Below are 20,926 nucleotides of genomic sequence, written 5' to 3' on the forward strand. Positions count from 1 at the left end.
AGATTTGTTGATCATAAATCGAAGTAACCAAGAACAGCCTAGAAACTGGATTCATCAGAAACTGATCATATTCCCTGTCACCAGGGAGGTAAATACTCAAGAGATTGCATTAAGAAAAATGCAGAAGTCAAATTACTTTGCACACCAGAATTTGCAGGTTACCTCAGACATGTCTTAAATGCTCAATACCTCCCATAGATGGAGTGGGGATAAAACCCCCAAAATGGTGCATCTTGCTGTTGCTAACACAGGGTTTGCTCCTGCTCACTGCTGAAACTGTGGTTAGAGGAACTCACTGACTAGTCCTGGCAGGTAAATACAGACACTTGAGTATGCTCATCATTAAACAGCAGGCGCAGACAGCCTCTAAAATGGCGATATTTCCAAAGGCTAACCCTCGACCCTTTGCTCTTAATAGAAGTGCTTCTAAATTACCTTGCATAGTGTCTGAGTGCTTTGATAGCATCCCAAACTGTCTACGATTCCTCATTCACATGTAAATTGATATCACATTATATTCTAATAAATACCAAGTGCCTTTAATAGGTTCTGCCTCATTTCTAAGTAGCTTGCTTTCCATTCTAATACTGAGCCTTAACCCTAAAATATGTCCAAATATATCCTGAGCATTCTAGATTAACATGCTTTGAAAAAACTAGCCCATTAACCTGCAAATGTTTCTTTTCTTTTCTTTTCTTTTCTCTTTTCTTTTCTTTTCTTTCCTTCCTTCCTTCCTTTCTTTCTTTTTTTGGTTTTTAAAGACAGGTTTTCTCTTTCTCTTAGGTATGGCTGTTCTGGAACTCGTTCTGTAGACCAGGCTGGCCTCGCACTCACAGAGATCCGCCTGCCTCTGCCTCCCGAGTGCTGGGATTAAAGGCGTGCTTCACCGCTACCAGTTTCCATCTTAACTTTACAGCAGATAATGTGTTCACCACTCCAGATTACGCCACCTATGAGAATTCTACTATCATTTCCTAATACTAGAGGTTGGAAAATAATTTTTGTTTTTTAAAATCATAGATATGAAAGGTAATCCTCCACTGCACAGGTCAGCCTGTCTCAAAAGTGAAACAAGAATCCAAACATAAATAACGAAATGTTGAAATAATTCTCAAAACTTAAAAATCATTGAAAAACTGGGAGGCCTAGAAGAGCCCACATTTCAACAAATGGTTGAAATTTACTAGTGGCTGCCAGTTTTAGTTTAAAAACATTTATTTTAAATAATTTACTTGAGACAGGGTCTCACTGTGCATCCCTGTATATCTATCACTATATAGATCCACCTGTGTGTACCACCACACCCAACCCTAAAAACCTTTTAAGTTAAAAAAAGTGTGCAAGTTGGGGTGTCCTCAAACTATTGTGTAAGACCGAGGTCAGAGGTCACTTTTCTTTCTTTCTTCTTCCTCTTCTTTTCTTCTTCTCTTCTTCCTCTTCCTCCTCCTTTTTCTTCTCCCTTTCCTCCTCTTCCTCCTCCTCCTTTTTCTTTTCTTTTCTTTTCTTTTTCGAGACAGGGTTTCTCCGTGTAGCTTTTGGAGCCTGTCCTGGAACTAGCTCTTGTGTAGACCAGGCTGGCCTCGAACTCACAGATATCCACCTGCCACTGCCTCCCGAATTCTGGGATTAAAGAAGTGCGCCTACCACCGTTCAGCTTCAGAGGACAGTTTTCATGAACTGGTTCTGTCCTTCCACGGTGGCCTCTGGCTTAGGCTCTGGCTTAGCCGGTTTAGGCTGGAAGGGCTGTTACTGCTGAGCTATTTCATTGGCTCAAGGCGCCAGCTTTAGAGATGTGTTTTTCAATTCAAAAATAGGGCTACATTCTAGAAGTATTTACTGACCACCTACTTTGCCAGATACTGTTTTTAAGACCCTGGATTCACAGTACCGAACAAAATTCATGGATATTCTAATCAAAAGAGACAGATATCGCCGGGCGATGGTGGCACACGCTTTTAATCTCAGCACTCAGGAGGCAGAGGCAGGCGGATCTCTGTGAGTTCGAGACCAGCCTGGTCTACAGAGCAAGTTCCAGGACAGGCTCCAAAGCCACAGAGAAACCCTGTCTCGAAAAACCAAAAAAAAAAAAAAAAAAAAAAAAAAAAAAAAAAAAAAAAAAAAAGAAGAAAAAAGAAAACACAAAAAAACGACCCACAAAAAAAAAAAAAAAAAAAAAAAAAAAAAAAAAAGAGAGAGAGAGAGAGAGAGAGAGAGAGAGAGAGATCACAATTAGTTGATCCTTAGAGAATAAATGATATGAACAAAATATAAAGCAGGGTAGAGAACGGGGCATGTTTTGCAGGAAGGGGGTTTGCACAATGACATTCATTTAACCGCCTGGCTGGATTCTGTGGGAACCCGAGTTTATGACTCTTAATAACAACCAAATCATAAATGTTTTTGCACTATAAAACTTGAGCAAGCCAAAAGCAAGAGTGTACTTTCACTCATCTTTGGAGATTACTTAGATCCACCTGCCTCTTGCCTCCAGAGTGCTGGATTTAATGGAATGCGCCACAACTCCCAGCATAAGAATGTGTAATTATGTTTCTGAATGTGGGTGTGTGAACGTGAGTGTAGATGCCAACCAAGGCCAGAAGAGGGTGTCAGGTTCTCTGGAACTCAGTTACCGGCTGTTTTACCCTTGTTCCCACTCTCCCTCTCCCCTCCGATAATAGAATCGAACTTTGCCAACAAGCACTCTGAAGGGATGAGTCATCTCTCCACCTCCTTCACTCGAATTTGTATTCCATGGTCCAAACTTTATTTTCATATAGGAGAGATGAGAAGCAAAGCATCTCCCCGCGATCGCTTTCCCGAGTGACTATTTCGGCTTGGTTAAGCGAAGAATTCAATGAACAGCAGCAACACAGACGTCAATCGACAGATTCTCAACGCCTCCCATAGGCCGGCGGTTCCGTTTCCATAGCAACCGCGACGCGCAGCACGCGCGGGGTCCTGATGGCCAAGACATGACCTGGTTAGTAACCGAAATACTCGCGTGACAGAGAAGCCACTGTCATAGCCTCGCGCAAAGAGAACCACATCCCGTGGCCGCGCACCCGGTCTCGCCTCCGGGACTCAGCCAACTCGCCGGCTACCAGCGTCTCCAGCTGCGACAACTTCCGGCCTCGAAGCTTCCCCCGCCCCCGTGGTTCGCCCGGGTCCTCGCCGTGGAAAGGTGACCGAGGCTGCCGCCGGGCCTGAGCAGGCGTCGGGCCAGGGTTTGTCACGTTATTAGGTGGGCGATGCGGGAACTGCGGGGTGCTTGTGCTCGGCCAAGCCTCGTGCGGCTTCGCCGGCGGCGCTGGAGCGGAGGACGGCCAGGCGCGGGGCGCACAGGCGCGCGCGGGGCAGGCGCGGAGGCGGAAGTGAGGGCACGGCCCGGCGAGCCGTCTAGGAAGCCGCCGCCGGTCGCTCAGCGGGAGCATTTGGAGCCCTGCCGGACCGTCGCGATTCAACTTCGGATGCCGGCACCATGCCTCTGTTCAGTGCCAACCCGTTCGAGCAAGACGTGGGTGAGTGCGGTGCCCGGAGCCCACGGTGCAGGAGAAAGTGGGCGGCGGCCCCAGTGCCTGGGAAACCTGGGAGAGAGCGAAGGGGCGGCGCCGCTCTCGACGGCGGGGGGCAGCCTCGGCGCGTCGCTAGCCGGGCCACCTCCTACCCGTCGGAGGTTGGGGTACCTAGCTGGGCTGTTCCCGTCACCCAGAGCTGGAGTGGGGAAAAGCCAAGTTCGCTGGAGGCTCAAGTTGCTGATACAAACTTCCTGCTTTCTCCAGAACTGGTTAACACCCTTCCCCTTGGTTGAAGGTGCAGCGGTGACCACTCTGCTGCCTAGGGGCCGGCCCGAACTAGAGACCTGGACTTAACAGGGTTAACTCTCGTCGCTTCCGTCTGCACACACACATTCAAGCAATGATAGTTGCAGTTTCAGCTGTATTTATTGACTGTTTTGAAGGTGCTGCGAGATCTAGTCTCAGAGAATGAACAGGAAAACTCGTAGACTCTGTAAATAGCCCCAGAACAATCAGTATTTGTTGGAGTCAAACGTTAGTCAGGTCTTTCTGAATGAGAAAAAGATGGACGGGGTACAACTTACGTATAAATTAACAGTAAAAGAAAACTGGCTGCCAGCGTTCTTGAAACAGTAGTTAAGAGGCTCCTAGCGACGTTATAGGATTTAGGTATTTTGAATCAAACAAAATGCTACATATTTGAGCAGTGAGCCACCAGTTCAGTTGAAATGTCCTGGTTAAGAGAAGTCTAGAAAGTGCCTCATTTTGTTTTGTAACTCTCAAAGTCATGTTCATGTATATGAGAGTCTAATTATATAGGAAGCGTGTTTAGGATTAGTCGGTGTTTTGGAATAATTAATCGTTCTTTTGTTACATTACCTATGTGAGGAATTGCACTTTTTACCTTTTATTGAATTAATTTAGTTTTGACACAGTAGAGTCTGTGTATAGTCCATGCTGGCTTCAAATTCCCCAAATCTCCGTCTTAGCTTGTAGAATTCTGGGATTCCAGGCCCGGGCCTCCCCCAGGCTTGGGACCTGTACTTCTTGCTGTGAATGCTTTCATTTTGCTCTAATGAAATGAGTCAGAAAAGGCAAAACAGGAGAGGTTATTTTATTTTTTCTTTCGTTATGTGTGTGGGTGTTTTGTCTGCATGTTATGTTTGTCACTTGTGTGCTGTGCCTGAGGAGGCCAGAAGGCCATGTCAGGTCAACTGGAACTGGTGTTACAGAGGGTTCTGAGCCACCATCTGGGTGCTGGAAGAGCAGGGAGTGCCCTTCACTGAGCCATCGCTCCAGCCTAAGACCGAGTACTTAAAATATAAAACCTGTGAGCTCTTTCTTCAAGGAAACATTTCCTAGAAGCCCAATGTTTTCAAATTGAAAACTTGTCTGGTAGCTGTAGTCTGGGTTGCTCGGCCCAGTTTATTTTTCTAAACTTTTCCCTCAGTGGTTTCTGAAATCCTTGCATCATAGCGTATTGTAGTTTTCATAGGCTCTCATAGAAAGAAAGAAAGAAAGAAAGAGAAAGAAAGGAAGGAAGGAAGGAAGGAAGGAAAGAAAAAAAGAACCTGTGTAGATTATTTCATGGGCTATGTCAACCAGAACTTGAAGTGTTTATCCATTCGTTCTCACATGACTGAATTCAGTTTCCAAGATGTCAAGGGTGGAAGAGTTTGATGGAGGCCTACTTACACAGATGAATGTAACTAGAAAAAAATGGAATGAAATTCTGAGGCGCTCAAATTGGTCAGAAACTTACATCAGAAGAAAATTATGTTTTATTTTTCAGACCTTAAGGACTCTTAATGTGAAATAATACAAAGCAAGGCATTAAGTGCCTTGAGCGAGCATTACAGCAGTGTTCCTTTACAGTGTCCCTTTTTTATTTATTTATTTTTTAAGACAGAGTTTCTCTGTGTAGCCCTGGCTGTCAGGGACTCACTTCTTAGACCAGGCTGGCCTTGAACTCACAGAGATCCGCCCTTCTCTGCCTCCCGAGTGCTGGGATTAAAGGCGTGCGCCAACAGTGCCCACCTCTTTTCAGCATCACTTTTATTTCTCTTTTCCTTGCTCTCTCTCACCCATGTTCACTTTTTATTCACCAAAGATTCCTGGGGTGATCCCTGTGTATCAGGCATCATGTTAAGTTCCATAGAGACAAACTGAATAACTATCCTGAGTTCTTGCTCCCAAGACACTCAGGAATGAGGAAGGATGCATGCTCAAGTAGATAGTTGTTCTGTGCTGTGATTAATGCAGTGTGGAAGCCTGAGGAATACGTAAGATAGCATAAAAGTTATCATCATCTGTGACAGCAGGACAAGCGGTAGTGTCAGGTAGGCGGTTCCCGGGGTAAAGGTCACCCTTGTTCTTTCCCTCCCTCATCCTCCTGACATCATGTCTTCAGTAGGAAGCATGCCCCTCTTAGACTCTGTCCAATAGGACGTGAACTGGAGCATTTCCAAGGAGAAAGAAACACGGAGGCTGAGGTGGGCAGATGGGGGGGCTTCTGTTAGAGGGAAAAGATACTGGCATGCAGTCCTCTTCCTGTCTGCAACAGTCTCTGGAGAGGCAGCTGTCAAAATGAAGTTCAACCCTTTTTGTGATTTCTGACTGAAGCAAGAACTGAAAAAGGCGTTTCAGTTCACCTTCTCATATTCGGAGGAAGATGATGTTTTCCCCTTTCCGAAGAGCTGAGACAGAAGTATAATGGTTGGTTTGTGCGCAGTGAAGGGATGATGGAGTTCAGGTTGTGTGAGGACAGTACAGAGGTCCAGAGTGGCGGAGTGGTCCAGGTGTACAAGAAGAAATATGCTGTCTCCAGTGAATGGGTACAGGGAAAAGGCTAATGGCCCAACTGTCTGTGTGAGCATCCACCTCACCAGGCTAAAATTGGACAAAGACTGAAGCAAACAAACAAATAAATAAGAAAATCCTGGAACAGAAAGCCAAGTTTAGCCAAGGTGGAAAGGAAAAGGGCAGTACAGGGAAGAAAATACTGAGAAGACACAGGAGTAGAGGAATTAGCTATACAGCTTACTTTAGAGGCTGCTTGAATAAGGGCGGGTGTGCGCTTTTTGCTTGTATTCAGTAGCAGGCTGTTAGCTTGGGTGCAGAGTCATTGCTTGGCTGTTTTATGCCCCTACCCCAATGCTTATTGGTGTCCTCTTTCCTCTTTGCTCAAGCCAGGCACCTTTTTCTCTGATAGTGTGTGCTCTGGGGCTATTTATCATCTCTTGCTAATTGTTTGTGCTCTTTTAAAGGTTTACATATTATTGTGTGTTTGGGTGTGCATGTGTCATGGGGACCATGTAGCAACAAGGCACTTCCTTGTTGACGCAGGGTCTCTTGTTTCTGCTGTGCTGTGTTCTAGCTGGCCAGTGAGCATCCCGGTACAATTTTTCACAGGACTGCTGGGTCTGGACCACTGCATCTGGCTTTATACATGGCTTACAGAGTTTGAACTCTGGCCATCAGGCTGTGAGGCAGCTATTTATCTGCCCTTAATTTATTTTACTCTTGAGATGAGACCATACTATGTGTCCTGATCTGCCCAGACACTCTCAGTAGCCGAGGCTGGCCTTGAGTTTGAGATCCTTCCTTGGCTTTCTGAGTGCTGGGTATTCAGCTGTATGCTGTCATAGCTGACTGTAGGTATTTGTCTTTTCATAGGCCATCTCCATCCATTCATAAAGACATTTGTGCCCACAAGGCTGAGTTTTGATTTACTCCAGAAAACCGAGAAGGCGGGTTCATGTGCGAATGTCCCGCTTTTTATTTTTGTTGTTACAAGACTTGACCAAGAGTAACTTAAAGCTTACAATCAGGCAGTTTTATCTCAGTAAAAATTAGTAAGAAATCTCAGTGTAAAAATAGAAACATTTCAGTAATACAGATGGATTTTGTACAGTCAAATTTATAACATTTAATTTAGTCTTTGAACATATGGTTATTATAATTTTTGAATTTTAAAAAAATTTGGTTATGGGTGAATATGGCTTTTTGTTGTTGTTGTGACAATGTATTTTTTCCGTACCTTATTTTGTTTGCATGGTTCCAGAAATGCTAATACTTTCAGATATTTTGAAAGTTTAATTAATATCTTTGAAGTTTTCTTTAAAATGTCAACTATTTTGAGCATAATGTATAAAACGCAGCATGAACTCCACCCCTGCCAGCCACCCGATTCTGTCAGTTTCCACTACCAGGACACATTTGATCTTTCTAAAGAAGAGAACATTCACAACACTGTGGAATGTATTCTTAGCAGCCGCTTTTGCCATTCTTCTCCCTTCAGAGTAAAATACTCTCAAAAAAAGAAATTTCTATTTTTAAATTAGTTGTAAATGTATTTATTACATATAGAAGTACACTATATACATTTTCATGTGTTTTCTTTTTCTTTTTTGAGACAGGGTTTCTTTGTGTACACTTTGCTTTTGTTTTTTATTTTTTATTTATGTAATTTTTTTAAAATAGGGTCTCACAGTATGGCTCTGGTTGTCCTGGAATTCACTGTGTAGAATAGGGTGGCCTTGAACTCACAGAGATCCACCTGCCTCTGCTTCCTGAGTGCTGGGATTAAAGGCGTGTGTTACCACTGCCCAGCCTAATACTCTACACTCTTAACTTCTGAACATCTCTCCAGCCCCAAGTAACAAAGATTTTGATTGTAGTATGGCTTACAATTCTTTTCCTAAATTTATCACAAGTGTTAACCAACGTTGTCTGCTTCCTTTGCTAAAACAAGCATTGTTCTGGAAAGAAGACATTTGGTATTGCCTATGCATTCTTTCTCCTTAGCCTTTCTTTAATTTACTTTGTTGGTTTTAATTGTTTGAGATTTATTTGATGTGTATGAGTGTTTTGCTTGCGTGTTTGTGTGTGTACTGCTTGCATGCCTGGTGCCTGTGAAGATCAGAAGAGAGCACTGGCTCCCTTGGAATCGGAGATAGGGATGCTTGTGAACCACCATGTGGTTCTGGGAACTGAACTTGGTTCCTCTGCAAGAATAACACATGCTCTTAAACCCCGAGCCATCTCTCCAGCCCCCATATTCTGTTGTTTGGAGATAGGATCTTGTGTATCCCAGGATAGCCTGGAACTGGAGAGTAGTCTTAAATTTACAACCATCCTGACTCTTGCTCCTTCCCAAGTGTGCAGTAATCTTCACCCTATTCGTCCTTTCTGGTTTTTGTTTGTTTGTATATTTTGTTTTGTTTTTTGGTTTTTCAAGATAGGGTGTCTCTCTGTAGCTTGGGAACCTGTCCTGGCACTCACTCTGTAGACTAGGCTAGCCTCAGACTCACAGAGATCTCTCTGCCTGTCTCTCCCTCCAGAGTGCTGGGATTAAAGGCATGAGCTGACACCGCCCGGCTCATCCTTTCTGTTTTAAGACTGAGTTTCACCTTGTCCACTGGCATCTTCGGCTCTTCCAGGCATTGTAAATATTGCTCCTTCGTAAACTGCCTTAACATTTTCTTGGTGTAACTGCCAGTGAATGTGTGAAGGACAAGCCCCTGCTTCCCTATAGTGTCCCATGGAAACAGCCCTTTAGTGTAGAGACCTTTCAGCTAGCACTGCTAGTCTCAGGAGGCCTTCATTGGATTTGCAGTGAAGGGATGTTGAAAATGGAGTATCTTGTCATGTAGTTCTCGTCGGGACTGGCAGTTGCTGCAACTCAGGGGCTGTTTACTGGTTGTGACATTTAAGAAGGCGTGGGCCTGGTATGACCCGGTAGATACTGCTTGCTTAGCAGAGTCACGTCCTATGTTTGGTGCACAGCCCTGCCAAACAGAAAAGGCTTGAAGGAAGCAATACTGGTAAAGGTTTTTAAATTTTGACATGTCGTCTCACTGTGTTTTAGCATAGGCTAGCTTTGAATTCCAGGGTCCAGTGATCTTTCTGAGTGCTGGGTCAATGCCAAGATGCCCAAAATTCGGGGGAAGGGGGCAGCAGCAGCAGGGTGTGTTTTGAGGCAGGAGCTTACTATCTTGCCTAGACTGACCTCAAACTCACTGTCTTCTTGCTTAAGCCTCCCAAGTAACTGAGATTATAGGCATGTACCACTGTGCCTGGCATGTTTAATATAATTTCATTTATTTTGAAACTGGGTTCTGCAGTGTAGCCTAGGCTGACTTCAGACTTTGGATTCTCTGACTTACCCTCCTGGCTTCTGGGATTATAGATGGGTGTCACTCCAGCTTCCTCTGTAATGTTGAAATGCGTTAGTAATGTATACCGTGACACATACTGTAGTCCACTCCAGCTAACACTGTAATGTTGAAATGCGTTAGTAATGTATACTGTGACACATACTGTAGTCCACTCCAGCTAACACTGTAATGTTGAAATGCATTAGTAAAGTATACCGTGACTCGTACTGTAGTCCACTCCAGCTAACACTGTAATGTTGAAATGCGTTAGTAATGTATACCGTGACTCGTACTGTAGTCCCGGTACTCAGGAAGTTGAGGCAGGAAGACTATTGAACCCATGAGTTCAGGGCTAGCCCAGGCCGCAATACAGCAATGATGTGTCCCCTCCAAAATTAAATAAGGACTGTATGGACAGAGAGGTGACTCAGCTGGTAAGGGTGTTTGCCACCAAGCCTGATGACCTGAGTTGCATCCCTGGAGCTTACATGGGGAAAGGAGAGAGCTGACTCCCTCGTTGTCCTCCAACAACCACAAACCTGCTGAGGCTCAGGCCTGCCCCAACTCCCAGTAAGTATAAATAAACGTGAAATTAAAAGTGAGACTGCAGGGCAGAGTTGAAAAATCTTTATCGTTGCCATTGTCTCCTTCGAGCTTGTTTTTTCTTCCAGAGCTTCCCCTCTCCAGCTGACCTATAACCTCGAGGTGCTCTCTGGTCAGTCAGCTGTATGAAGCACTACTTAGTAATTCTCATTTGCTCATATAGTTTATAGCGACTGAGAAGTTTACTTCATTCACATGGAAAGGAATATTTTATTCTTATGTGGAGAAGCTTCTTCTGAAAACCTTCATATAGCTGGGTGATGGTGGCACAAGCTTTTAATCCCAGGATTTAGGACACAGAGGCAGGTGGATCTCTGAGTTCGAGGTCAGCCTGGTCTACAGAGAGAGTTCCAGTACAGCCAGATCTGTTGTTACACAGAGAAACACTCTCTTGAAAAATCAAGGAGGAAAAAAAAAGAAACCCTTCCCATATCATGAGTTATAACCCTTGTAAAATCCAGAGTATTAGAAGTACCAGTAATGCTTGAGGACTTGACGTCATTGCGGNGGAGATGGTTTGTGTCAACAAGTCCCAGTGACCCTCCTGTCCTCTGCCCACAACGTTACAGGTGCACATGTGGCCCCATCCTACATTTGATGTGAGCGCTGAACCTGGGCCTTCATCTTTCTTCAGCCCTGACTTTTTTTTTAAGTTACTATTTTATTAGCTCTGATGTATTGCTTAATAGTGAATAAATGTTCATATTTTTATTTTTTAAAATATTTATTTATTTATTATGTATACAATATTCTGTCTGTATGTCTGCAGGCCACAAGAGGGCACCGGATCTCATTACAGATGGTTGTGAGCCACCATGTGGTTGCTGGGAATTGAACTCAGGACCTTTGGAAGAGCAGGCAATGCTCTTAACCGCTGAGCCATCTCTCCAGCCCTCATATTTTTAATATAGGAATTGAAGGTCATTGTGACAAAACACAGGACATAGTCCTTTGCCCCTGAAGTTTATTGATATTCTGAAATAACCATTTACTTCATTTAAGATTGTTAATATCAGTTTCATATCAGAAATTTGTTATTGCCCAATGGTGTGGTTTTGTTATTTTAGTTGTTCAAGTAGTATATCATTGTGGTTTTATTTATCCTTGAAGTTATTTTTTGTTTGTTTTATTTTTACAAGACAGAGTTTCACTGTGTATCTCTGGCTGTTATAGGATTCTCTTTGTGGACTAGGGTGACCTTGATCCTCTAGTCTCTGCCTCTCAAGTGCTGGAATTAAAGGTGTGTGTGTCACCACCACCCGGCTAGTTAATTATAGTTTTTGCTTATTTTGTGTATATGTAAGTGCTCATGTCTGCACCCTTGTCTGCACATGTGTTTGGAAGCTAGAGGTTAATGTTAAGTAACCCCAATTGTCTCTTACCACCTTCTTTTTAATATGGAATCTCTCACTGTGAGTAGAGCACATTAGTTAGGCTAAACTGCCCGGGAAGCACGTTCTGGGTGTCTTACCGTCGTGCTCCACGGCGATGGATTGCAAATGGAACCCTGATGCCTTTGGCTTGTATTGGATGCTGGGGACTCATTTACTTACGCTTGCATCACCAATGGAACCATCTCCCCTTCCTCCTTTATTTGGTTTCTTGAGATAGGGTCTCATGTACTCTCAGGCTGATTTCAAACTGCTGTGTAGTTGAGGCTAGCCTTAAACTCTTGATGTTCATGCCTTCTAAGTGCTGGATATAGGGATGAGCATATCTCACCTAAGAGTATTACAGAATGCATTTTTAGCAGAATTAGCCCAAGTGTCAGTGAATCTTCATGAATAGGAGATCTGCCTCTAGATTCTTTTTGATCTTAAGTGATTTAAATTATAAAAGACAAGAAAATTATTTTGATTTCCCCCGCTTTTTCTCCTATATGCCAAACTCCTTGGTCCCCCATGGGAAAAAAATGTTGGTCACTGGATGTGGTGGAGGATGCCTTAGTACCAGGACTCAGGAAGCGGAAGCAGGTGAATCTCTTGAATTTAAGACTAGCCTCATCTATATATAGTGAGTTCTAGGTCAGCCAGGGTTGTGTGATGAGAACTTGTCTTAAAAAAAAAAAAAAAAAAAAAAAAGAGGAGGAGGAGGAAGAAGAAGAAAGAAAGGTGTTGACATAGCCAGCGAAAGGAAGAACCAGCAGAGCAAGCAAGATGTACTGTCTGGTTTTGTGTGTCACCTTGACACAAGCTCGAGCCCTCAGAGGAAGGAGCCTCAGCCTCTTTGAATTGCGCCACTACCGTCCCGCCGGAGGCAAAGTTTTTCACTGGACGTGGAGTTTATGGATTAGGCTGTGTTGTCTGCATAGCACGCCTCAGAGATCTTCCTGTCTCTACCTCCCCAGTGTGTGTGTGTGTGTGTGTGTGTGTGTGTGTGTGTGTGTGCGCGCGCCTGTGTGTGTGAAGCCCTTCACCCACTTGATCCATCTTCTGCCCAGCATCAAGAATACTGAATACTGTATTTCGAGGTGAGAAGTAAGTGAAGTTAATCGTGGTATTTTACTCAATTCTGTGTTTGTAGGATTTGTCCTATCCAGCATTTTTAGGATGTTTATATGTAAAAAATTTGAAAGCTAACTTGGAAAGAACTTACTATTTAGCAATTTTGAACAAAAATTGTATGTATGCAGAAGTTAGTTTAATATTAGTGTTTAAGAGTCAGGTGTGGTGGTGCACACCTTTAATCCCAGCACTGGGAGGCATAGGCAGGTAGGTCGTCTACATAGCAAGTACCTGGACAGCCAGGGTTACATAGAGATCCTGTCTCGAGCAAACCCTGGAGCCTCACACTTGTACATGCGCTAGGCCACACCACTAGACAGAAATGTTTCACTAGTTTGGAGCTGTATAACCTATGCTAGTAGCTCCTCTGTGCCTCATTTTTGCCATCTACAAAGTAGAAATGCTTTTTTTGGCTGAGGAAGAAATGAGTTAATATATACAAACTGCTGAAAAACCGTTATATTAGTACCATTTCATTTGTGAATGTATGCACAGTGCACAGAGTTGTTTTTAATTTAGTTTTTAAAAAAGATATCTCTTAATTATATGTATGTGTAAGTACAGGCATACATTAGATTCCAGGTGAATGTATGCATGCAGAGGCCAGAAGAGCTGTCTGATCCCCAGGAGCCATTGTGAAGTGTGAAGTGTGAAGTGTGAAGTGTGTGCCATTGTGAGTCATGGCTTCTCTGGAAGAGCTGCAAGTGCTCTTAACTACTGTGTTCTCTCTCGCCAGCCCTAAACTTAACTGTGTGGTTTAAGGGTTTTCCTGGCACATACAAAGCCCTGGGTTTGACCGTCAGTACTGCATAGATTAAACATGGTGGCACCTGCCTGTCAGCTCAGCATGTGAACTCAGAAGGTAGAAGCAGAGAAGTTCAGGGTCATCCTCAGCTACCTAGTAAGAAAAGAAGAGAGAATTACGTGGCCTGCATACTAATAACCCAAATAATTTTAGCAGCACAAGCACACACCATTTATTCATAAATCACAAAGATGCATTTTTCTAATGTTTCAAATAATTATAGTGAACTAGTTCCAAAGAAGGAACACATGTTTTCAGTGGAGGCAATCAGCTGCGGCTTTCTCACCTGCTTTTCAGTTTCTAATTTGAAACAACTTAATTGCATTTTCTTTTTTCTGAAAAATTTTAAGATAAAAATTACTGATTTTTATTTTATTAACACATAAAAAGCTTGTGTTTTCCCTCCAAGGTTGCAGTATTTGTTGAATGTACCCTTAATTTTATACACTTCCACACAAGGTCCCACCTTCTGATGTTGTTACATCAAAGATTATAAAATTAGAAGGTTGTAAGAGCAGAACTCTACCCCAACCCTATGTGCTTTCCTTACCACCTGTATGGTTGTCACCCCGTTGTGGATGAGCAGGGTATGGATCAGAATGTAGCTCTCAGCTACTGCTTCAGTGCCTTCCTCCATGTTGCCTTGCCTCCTGCAATGATGATAATGAACTAACTTTCTGAAACTGAAAGGAAGCCCAGTTAAATGCTTTCTTGTATAAGCATTGCCTTGGACATGGTGTCGCTTCACAGTAATAGAACAGGCACCAAGGCAGAATTGGTACCAGGGACTGGGGTGTTGCTGTGATAGGCCTGACCAAGCTGCTTGTTGGCCAAGTGTGGACTTTTGGACTTTGGACTAGAAAAGAGGTTGAATGAGTAAGCGGGTAAATGGCCGTCCTAGTAGGAGTATGAAAGGCCGCGGTGCTGAGAGCAGTACATTTGACAGATGAGCCCAGTGTCAGAAAGGAGCTTATAAGTAAGTGGCCCACAGACAACTGAAGTTAAATTGAAGATTTCAAGACAGCCTAATATTGACCTGTCATGTAGTTATTGATAATCACTCTTACGCAGATTCACAATGAAAAGGAGCCAGCTGGACAAATAGAAATACAAAATGTCCAGTTAGAGGAGAAAAGGAGCACCAGGAAGTGTCATGGAACTAAGTCCAGTCCAGATATTAAATGGACTGGAGGGGTGTTGACCTCACCACCTTGCAATACCCTCTTGCAAGTGGACATGACCCCACCCAGCTAAACTTCCACCTGTGAAAAGGAACTAAGGAAAAGATTAACCATGAAGGAAACCACCAACAGCAGAAAGCTGATGCAGATGTAATCGAAAGAGGGGTTCAAGTTCCACCCCTAACAAGGAGGACCCAATATAACTCTGGTTGGCCTGGGACTCACAACAATCTGCTCAGTGCTTACCTCTTAATCAAGAGTGCTGGGATTAAAGGTGTGTACCACCATGCCTGATTTTAATAATAATAAAATTTTATATTGCTTTCTGTAGCTGTCTTTTATCTCTCTCTATATTCTTGTATTACCCATGTGATTGGAGGTATTTTGGCTTTGGTTTCAGCCTGGTTGGTGAAATACTTGTAATATGCACACAGCTCTGGGTTCAATCTCCAGGAATGCACAGACTGGGTGTAGAGGTGCACAGCTGTGATTCTGCTGCCTGGGGAGAGGACTGAAACTGAAGGTCATCCTTGGCTATGTGTAGCACTTTTGAGGCCTACCTAGGCTCTTTGAGACCCTATCTTTTATTTAATGCATTAAGAGAACTAACAGTACATAATGTCTAATGTTTCCCATTTTAATAGTTCATACTCATTTAATGAAAGATTTAAACCATGAATTATTGTATAGGGCAGTCCTTACCATCTGGTCTAATATATTGGTATCTAATTATGATTTAGTTAGGCAATACCAGTACCCTAGCAGTAAGCTGTTTGCTACCCTGGGCATATAATTTAGGAGAACTTGGCAGGATTTTAAACTGCAGAACTATTAGTTAATAGTATATAAGATATGTTTGTTTGGTTGGTTTGGTTTTATTTTTGAGACAGTCTCATTATGTAACCCTGGCTGGCCTGAACTCACTACATAGACCAGACTGTCCTTGAACTTACATGCATCTACCTACCTCTGCCAGTAGTGTTTTAAGTTGTTTATGTCAGTTCGTTCTGTGTTAGCTTAAAAGCTAGCACAGTTGAGGTTCTGATTACCAACTTGTTTTAAAAAATATTATAACCAGTATCCATATTTCTTAATTCTGTGTTTGTATTCTTAACTCTGCTTTTTAAGTCAGAGGGGTTTTTGTTGTTGACTTGTTTTTTTTTTGTTGTTGTTGTTTTCTGTAGCGTTGGCATTTGAAGTTGGCACCGCACATGCGCCATGCAGGTGCTCTTACTACTGAGCTGTATTCCATTCCTAGCCCTTACTGAGTTTTTCAGTTGATAGACTTTACTTTTTAGTTAAGAAATTCCATTTTTATATTTCTGGCTTCTGCGAAACACTTGCTAGCTACTCTTATTAATGACCATCTATAGTGGCATATTATTTGTGTTTTAATAAATAATCTTTATTTATTTTTAATAAATAATATTTCCTGAAGATCAGAGGGCAAAGCAGCCACAGTAGTCAGCCATATAGACCAGGCAGTGGTGGCACACACCTCTAATCCCAGGACTTGAGACACAGAGGCAGACGGATCTCTCTGAGTTCAAGGCTACCCTGGGCTACACACGATTGATCCAGACACAGATCCAGGTGATGGTGGTTCACATCTTTAGTTCTAGCGTGTGGGAGTCATTTTTAATTACTTTTAATCCCAGCACTAGGGAAATAGAAGCAGGAGCAATATGGCTGGGCAAAGAAAGGGGAAGAGACAGGAACTCACTGGAGTGTGGGGGTCTCAGGATTCGTGGAGACAGGATCTCACCCTTTTGTTCTAAAGATTTGGTACAGGTAAAAGTTCTCTCTAGTGGCTGGCTGCTTTGCTTTTCTGATCTTCAGCGTGAACCCCAATATCTGTCTCTGGGTTTTTATTATTTGTGCTACAACCATCTTTGCTTTGGTTCTTAGAAATGTGTATAATTACTTTGGATTATGCTGACATCTTTTATTGACCCCTGTTGTATCTGTGAAGTGATCATAATGTATCTGCTGCCTTCTTCTATTATGTTCAACATTGTCTTTATTTTTTGTCAGGTAGTTATATCAATAGACCATCTTGAAGGTCTTGTTAGCTTGGTCATAATTTTGATTTTGAAATTTAGATTCTAAAGGACTCTTAAGAAGTGGCCTTTTGGGAATGTATGATGTATTTTGTTCACTTTTTCTTATTGGGTAGGCTGCCACAACAAGATGCCATAGTCTGGGTAACTTAGACAGTAGAAATTAATTTCTCAGTTCTGGGGACTGCAAGTCCAAGGTCAAAGCGCCATGTCTGGTGAGAGCTCTCCTCGGGTTACAGACAGCAGCTTTCTAGTCTGCAGTGACTTCTCTAAAAAAAAAAAAGGGGGGGGGGCACTAACCTTGTAGTGCCAGGGCTTCATCCTTGGGACTTTGCCACATCTCCAAATCCTGCCATACCGGATTTAGGGCGAGTTACATAGGAATTACGGGAGTGAGACAGAGCATTCAGATTTTAAAGGCAGACAAACCCCAGCACTGTATGCTTTGCTAGATCACTGCTGAATTTCATGGAGCTCCACCTTCCTGAGGACCTGTGCTCGAGGTCTTTTCTCTCAGTTCCTGTCTCTTGACTTCTTCACTTGGGCTAGTCTTGGCCTGGCATGTTTGTGCACAAAGTTGGGGCCACCATGAGGCTCGCTCGCCATTTCTTCTTCATCGCTCCTTCAGAGTCCTCAGGACTGCACCGCGTATTCCTCATCTCCCACACTGCTCGGCTCGTATGTTCTGTCTTACTCTAGCGCGGTTTGGTAGAGTATCAGGTTCCTATCAGATCCTTTGTTCTGTTGGAAGAGAAGACCAGTCAAAATGGATTCTCATTTCAAACAGTAGGAGAAGCCTGAACAAGGAATTGTTTGGCGAAGCTCTTCCTTTATACAGTTCATTTTCTATTACTGATACAGCCTGTTGTATTAAAAGTTTTATGGATAGACTTGGATGCTTTTCCAATCCATGCTGTGAACATAATGGACTGTGTGGAGGAGACTTTGTTCCTTGTCGGTGTTGAGGGAGTTGGTCTTAGAATATTGTTAGACTCTTTGTGCGCTCTTTCATGGTGTATTTGAGGTTTTCTGTGTACAGTAATCAAAGCCTGGTGATGAAGTGTTATGACTTACACCCACCAAACTCCGGTAGTTAGCATTTAGCCCCCAGGCGGGCTCTTTGAGCTCTCCCTCTATGCCCTGGACCTGGGATAATATAAGATGCAGCTCTAGCACTGGGCAGAGTGGCATGCTGGAGAAGAAAGGCTTTTAATTATAATATTTAAAATTTTTCCAGGAGTTTAAAATATTCCTAAGTACATAATTTAAATGTTACTTAGTTCACTTGAAAATGAAGTCCATTTTGGCAGGCCATTATAAAGTCTTCACATTTTATACATTTTAAAAGAATAATTGTGAGTCCTATATTTATACAGAGTAAACTAGGCCTGATGGAATGTTCAGATCAGAATACTTCCATTTCCAATGGGATTCAAATCAAGTAAAGAGTATTTTCTTTCTGTATTTTTGTACTATGGTAGGCTTTTGGGCTGTATCAGAATAAGCTCTGTACCTGTTTGTAGCACATGGCCAAAAATGAAAAAATAATCATGAAAAGTTGTGCTCTAGCAGAATGCGTTAGATCCAAGGTTAAACTTGATCTATTGATTTGTCGAGCAGCATATGTATTATATATAGAGGTAGTCAACAAAGTAGATAATGATGGTGCTAACTTTTCAGATAAATGAGAAAGGATAGATTCTTCTATGGGATGGTCTTTCTGTACTCTGTGAATCTGTATTCCTCTTGTTAATATCAAAAGCTGTTTGACCAATACCCAGGCAGGATAAGTTTAAGTGGAACAATCAAGCGAGAACTCAGATGAAGAAGGGCAGAATCGGGGGAGGTAACAGCCCAGCTGCTGGAGCAGAAAGATGTACTAGATCACAGCTAAAGCCGCGAGCCATGTGGTGATACATAAATTAATAGAAATGGGTTAATCTAAAAGTAGGAGCTAGTTAGCAATAAGCCTGAGCAATAGGCCAAACAGTTTGCAAGCTTCTGTGTGATTGTTTTGGGATTGGGTGACTTTTTTTTTTTTTTTTTGGTTTTCGAGGCAGGGTTTCTCTGTAGCTTTGGAACTTGTTCTGGAACTCACTCTGTAGATCAGGCTGGCCTTGGACTCACAGAAATCTGCCTGCCTTTGCTTCCCAAATGGTGGGATTAAAGGTCTGCACCACCAAGCCTGGCCCTGAGAAAGGACAGATTCTTAATGTTGGAGCTGCTTAACAAATTTTGTGACAATTTCTATTCCTGGCTTATACTTTATACTAAATAAGGTTCAGAATTGCATATGACCAATAAACATATAAGTTAAACTCATTTGTATATACATATGACAAATATGTATACATATAAGTCAGACTTATATGTAAGAAAGAAATAATATACATAGAAAAGAGAATATGGGTAAATATTTAATTTTTAAGTAGTTCAAACTTCATGGCACATTATAAGAAGGAAGAGTAGTCAGTTCTGTCATGGCTTAGGTGAGTAAAACTCCTAGGCAGAGGAAGGCTGTTGTAGTATGCGTGGTTTAGTCTTCACCCTGAGGATAATGCAGCATACATGAGAAGTCCTTTGCCCTCTGAGGCCTTGCCTTCTCCACTTTGTCACCTACATGAGTTCACAAACAGACCTGGAGCCACAGATACCCCAGTACTGTTGCCTTTTGTTGCCATGTGACATTGCTGTTGAAGCTCCGTCTTAAGTGCTCTTAAGTGTTTGCTCACCAGTAAAGCTCAGGGTAATCTAGGATTCCGCTAGGGTGAGTTGAGTGTTATCTTTAAAGCTCTTTGAGTTTGTGTTCTCGTCTGCAGCTGTGTAACACATTGTAGCATCATAGGCTATAGAAGAGCATCCAGCAAGCCCACTCGTTCATTCACGGGGTGGTGTTGATATCTGCTGCAGGCCTTAGGTACTGTTTGATGTGCTAGAAATAACGATAGAGAACAGGAAATCCTGCCGTAATAGAAGAGGAGGTACAAAAAATAAGATTTATTCTCTTAAGCAGCCATAGAATGGCCTATGTATGATGTCCTACCAATCTTTTTCAAATAGGATTTCCCAGGCTGGCCATGATCTTCCTGCCTCAGCCTCCAGAGTGTTGGAATTATACACAAGTGCTACCATACCTTAAATGGTAAAATTAAATAAAAAATTTTAATCCTTTTCATTTTAATACTTGGTTTATGTGGGGCATGAATATGACCAGTATCCATTGCATAGCAAAGACACTGAGTACTGAATAGATTTTAAGCCACACTTTGCTGATTTATTTATTATTTATTTATGCATGTACTCTCTACCTACCTCAGATTGGAATGGAACTCACTTTGTAGCCCAAGATGATTTTGGCTATTACCCTTCAACTTTAGCCTCAAAGTGCTAGAATTATAGGCATGAGTCACCATGCCTGGCTTACTAGCCACTTCTCGCTACCTTTTTTAGGGACTCTGGTATCTGTCTGCTTCACCCCCTTCTCTTCCCCTTTCTCTTCCCGCTCTCTTGTGAACATGCACACACATGCATAATGGTATATTATGCAACTGTTAAAATAATGGTATAAGACAGTCCCAGAACAGGGAAGTGGGCACGGGATCCCACCGTAACCAAGAAGCTATCTGCAGTTGATACCTCCTGCAATGGGAAGATGGGTTTTCTTCACTCCAGTGTCCCTGGGTGTATCAGCCACACTCCAGGGCAGGCCCTATGCCCAGGAGCCAACATATATAAATTCCTTGTTTTTTGTTTGTTTCTTTTGTAGATGTTGTTCAGTTTTGGCCTTTTTTTTTTTTGTCTTTTGCTTATTTTGTGGGTTTTTATTTGCTTGTTTGTTTTATTATTCTGAGAGAGAGAGGGACAGAGATAAAGTTGGTTGGGTAAGGAAGTGGAAGGATCTGGAAGGAGCTGGGGGAGGGGAAATATGATCAAAATACATTGCATGAAAAATATTTAGTTAAGAACAACTTTAAAAAATAAAATGTTGGTATAGATGTATATTTATGAACATGGGGCAATTTATTTATAACTGGAAACTTAGGAAAGTTCTCATTAGCCTGTTCATGATGCTGATGACAAATGCTTTGCTGGGTCTTCGT

General features: G+C 42.5%; 1 protein-coding gene across 1 annotated transcript in view; it reads left to right on the forward strand.

Annotated features, from left to right (window-relative positions):
* Window positions 1-3,376: 3,376 nt before the first annotated feature.
* Stam2 (signal transducing adaptor molecule 2) overlaps window positions 3,377-20,926 on the forward strand; it is a 46,783-nt gene continuing 29,233 nt past the window's right edge. The window contains exon 1 of the mRNA XM_050139939.1: window positions 3,377-3,518. Within this exon, the coding sequence (XP_049995896.1) occupies window positions 3,479-3,518 (40 nt within the window). The 5' untranslated portion in view covers window positions 3,377-3,478. The remainder of the gene's footprint in view (window positions 3,519-20,926) is intronic.

Source organism: Alexandromys fortis, unplaced genomic scaffold, assembly GCF_014885135.2.
Source record: "Alexandromys fortis isolate MF-2015 unplaced genomic scaffold, M_Fortis_MF-2015_v1.1 scaffold_33, whole genome shotgun sequence".
Lineage (NCBI taxonomy): Eukaryota > Metazoa > Chordata > Mammalia > Rodentia > Cricetidae > Alexandromys > Alexandromys fortis.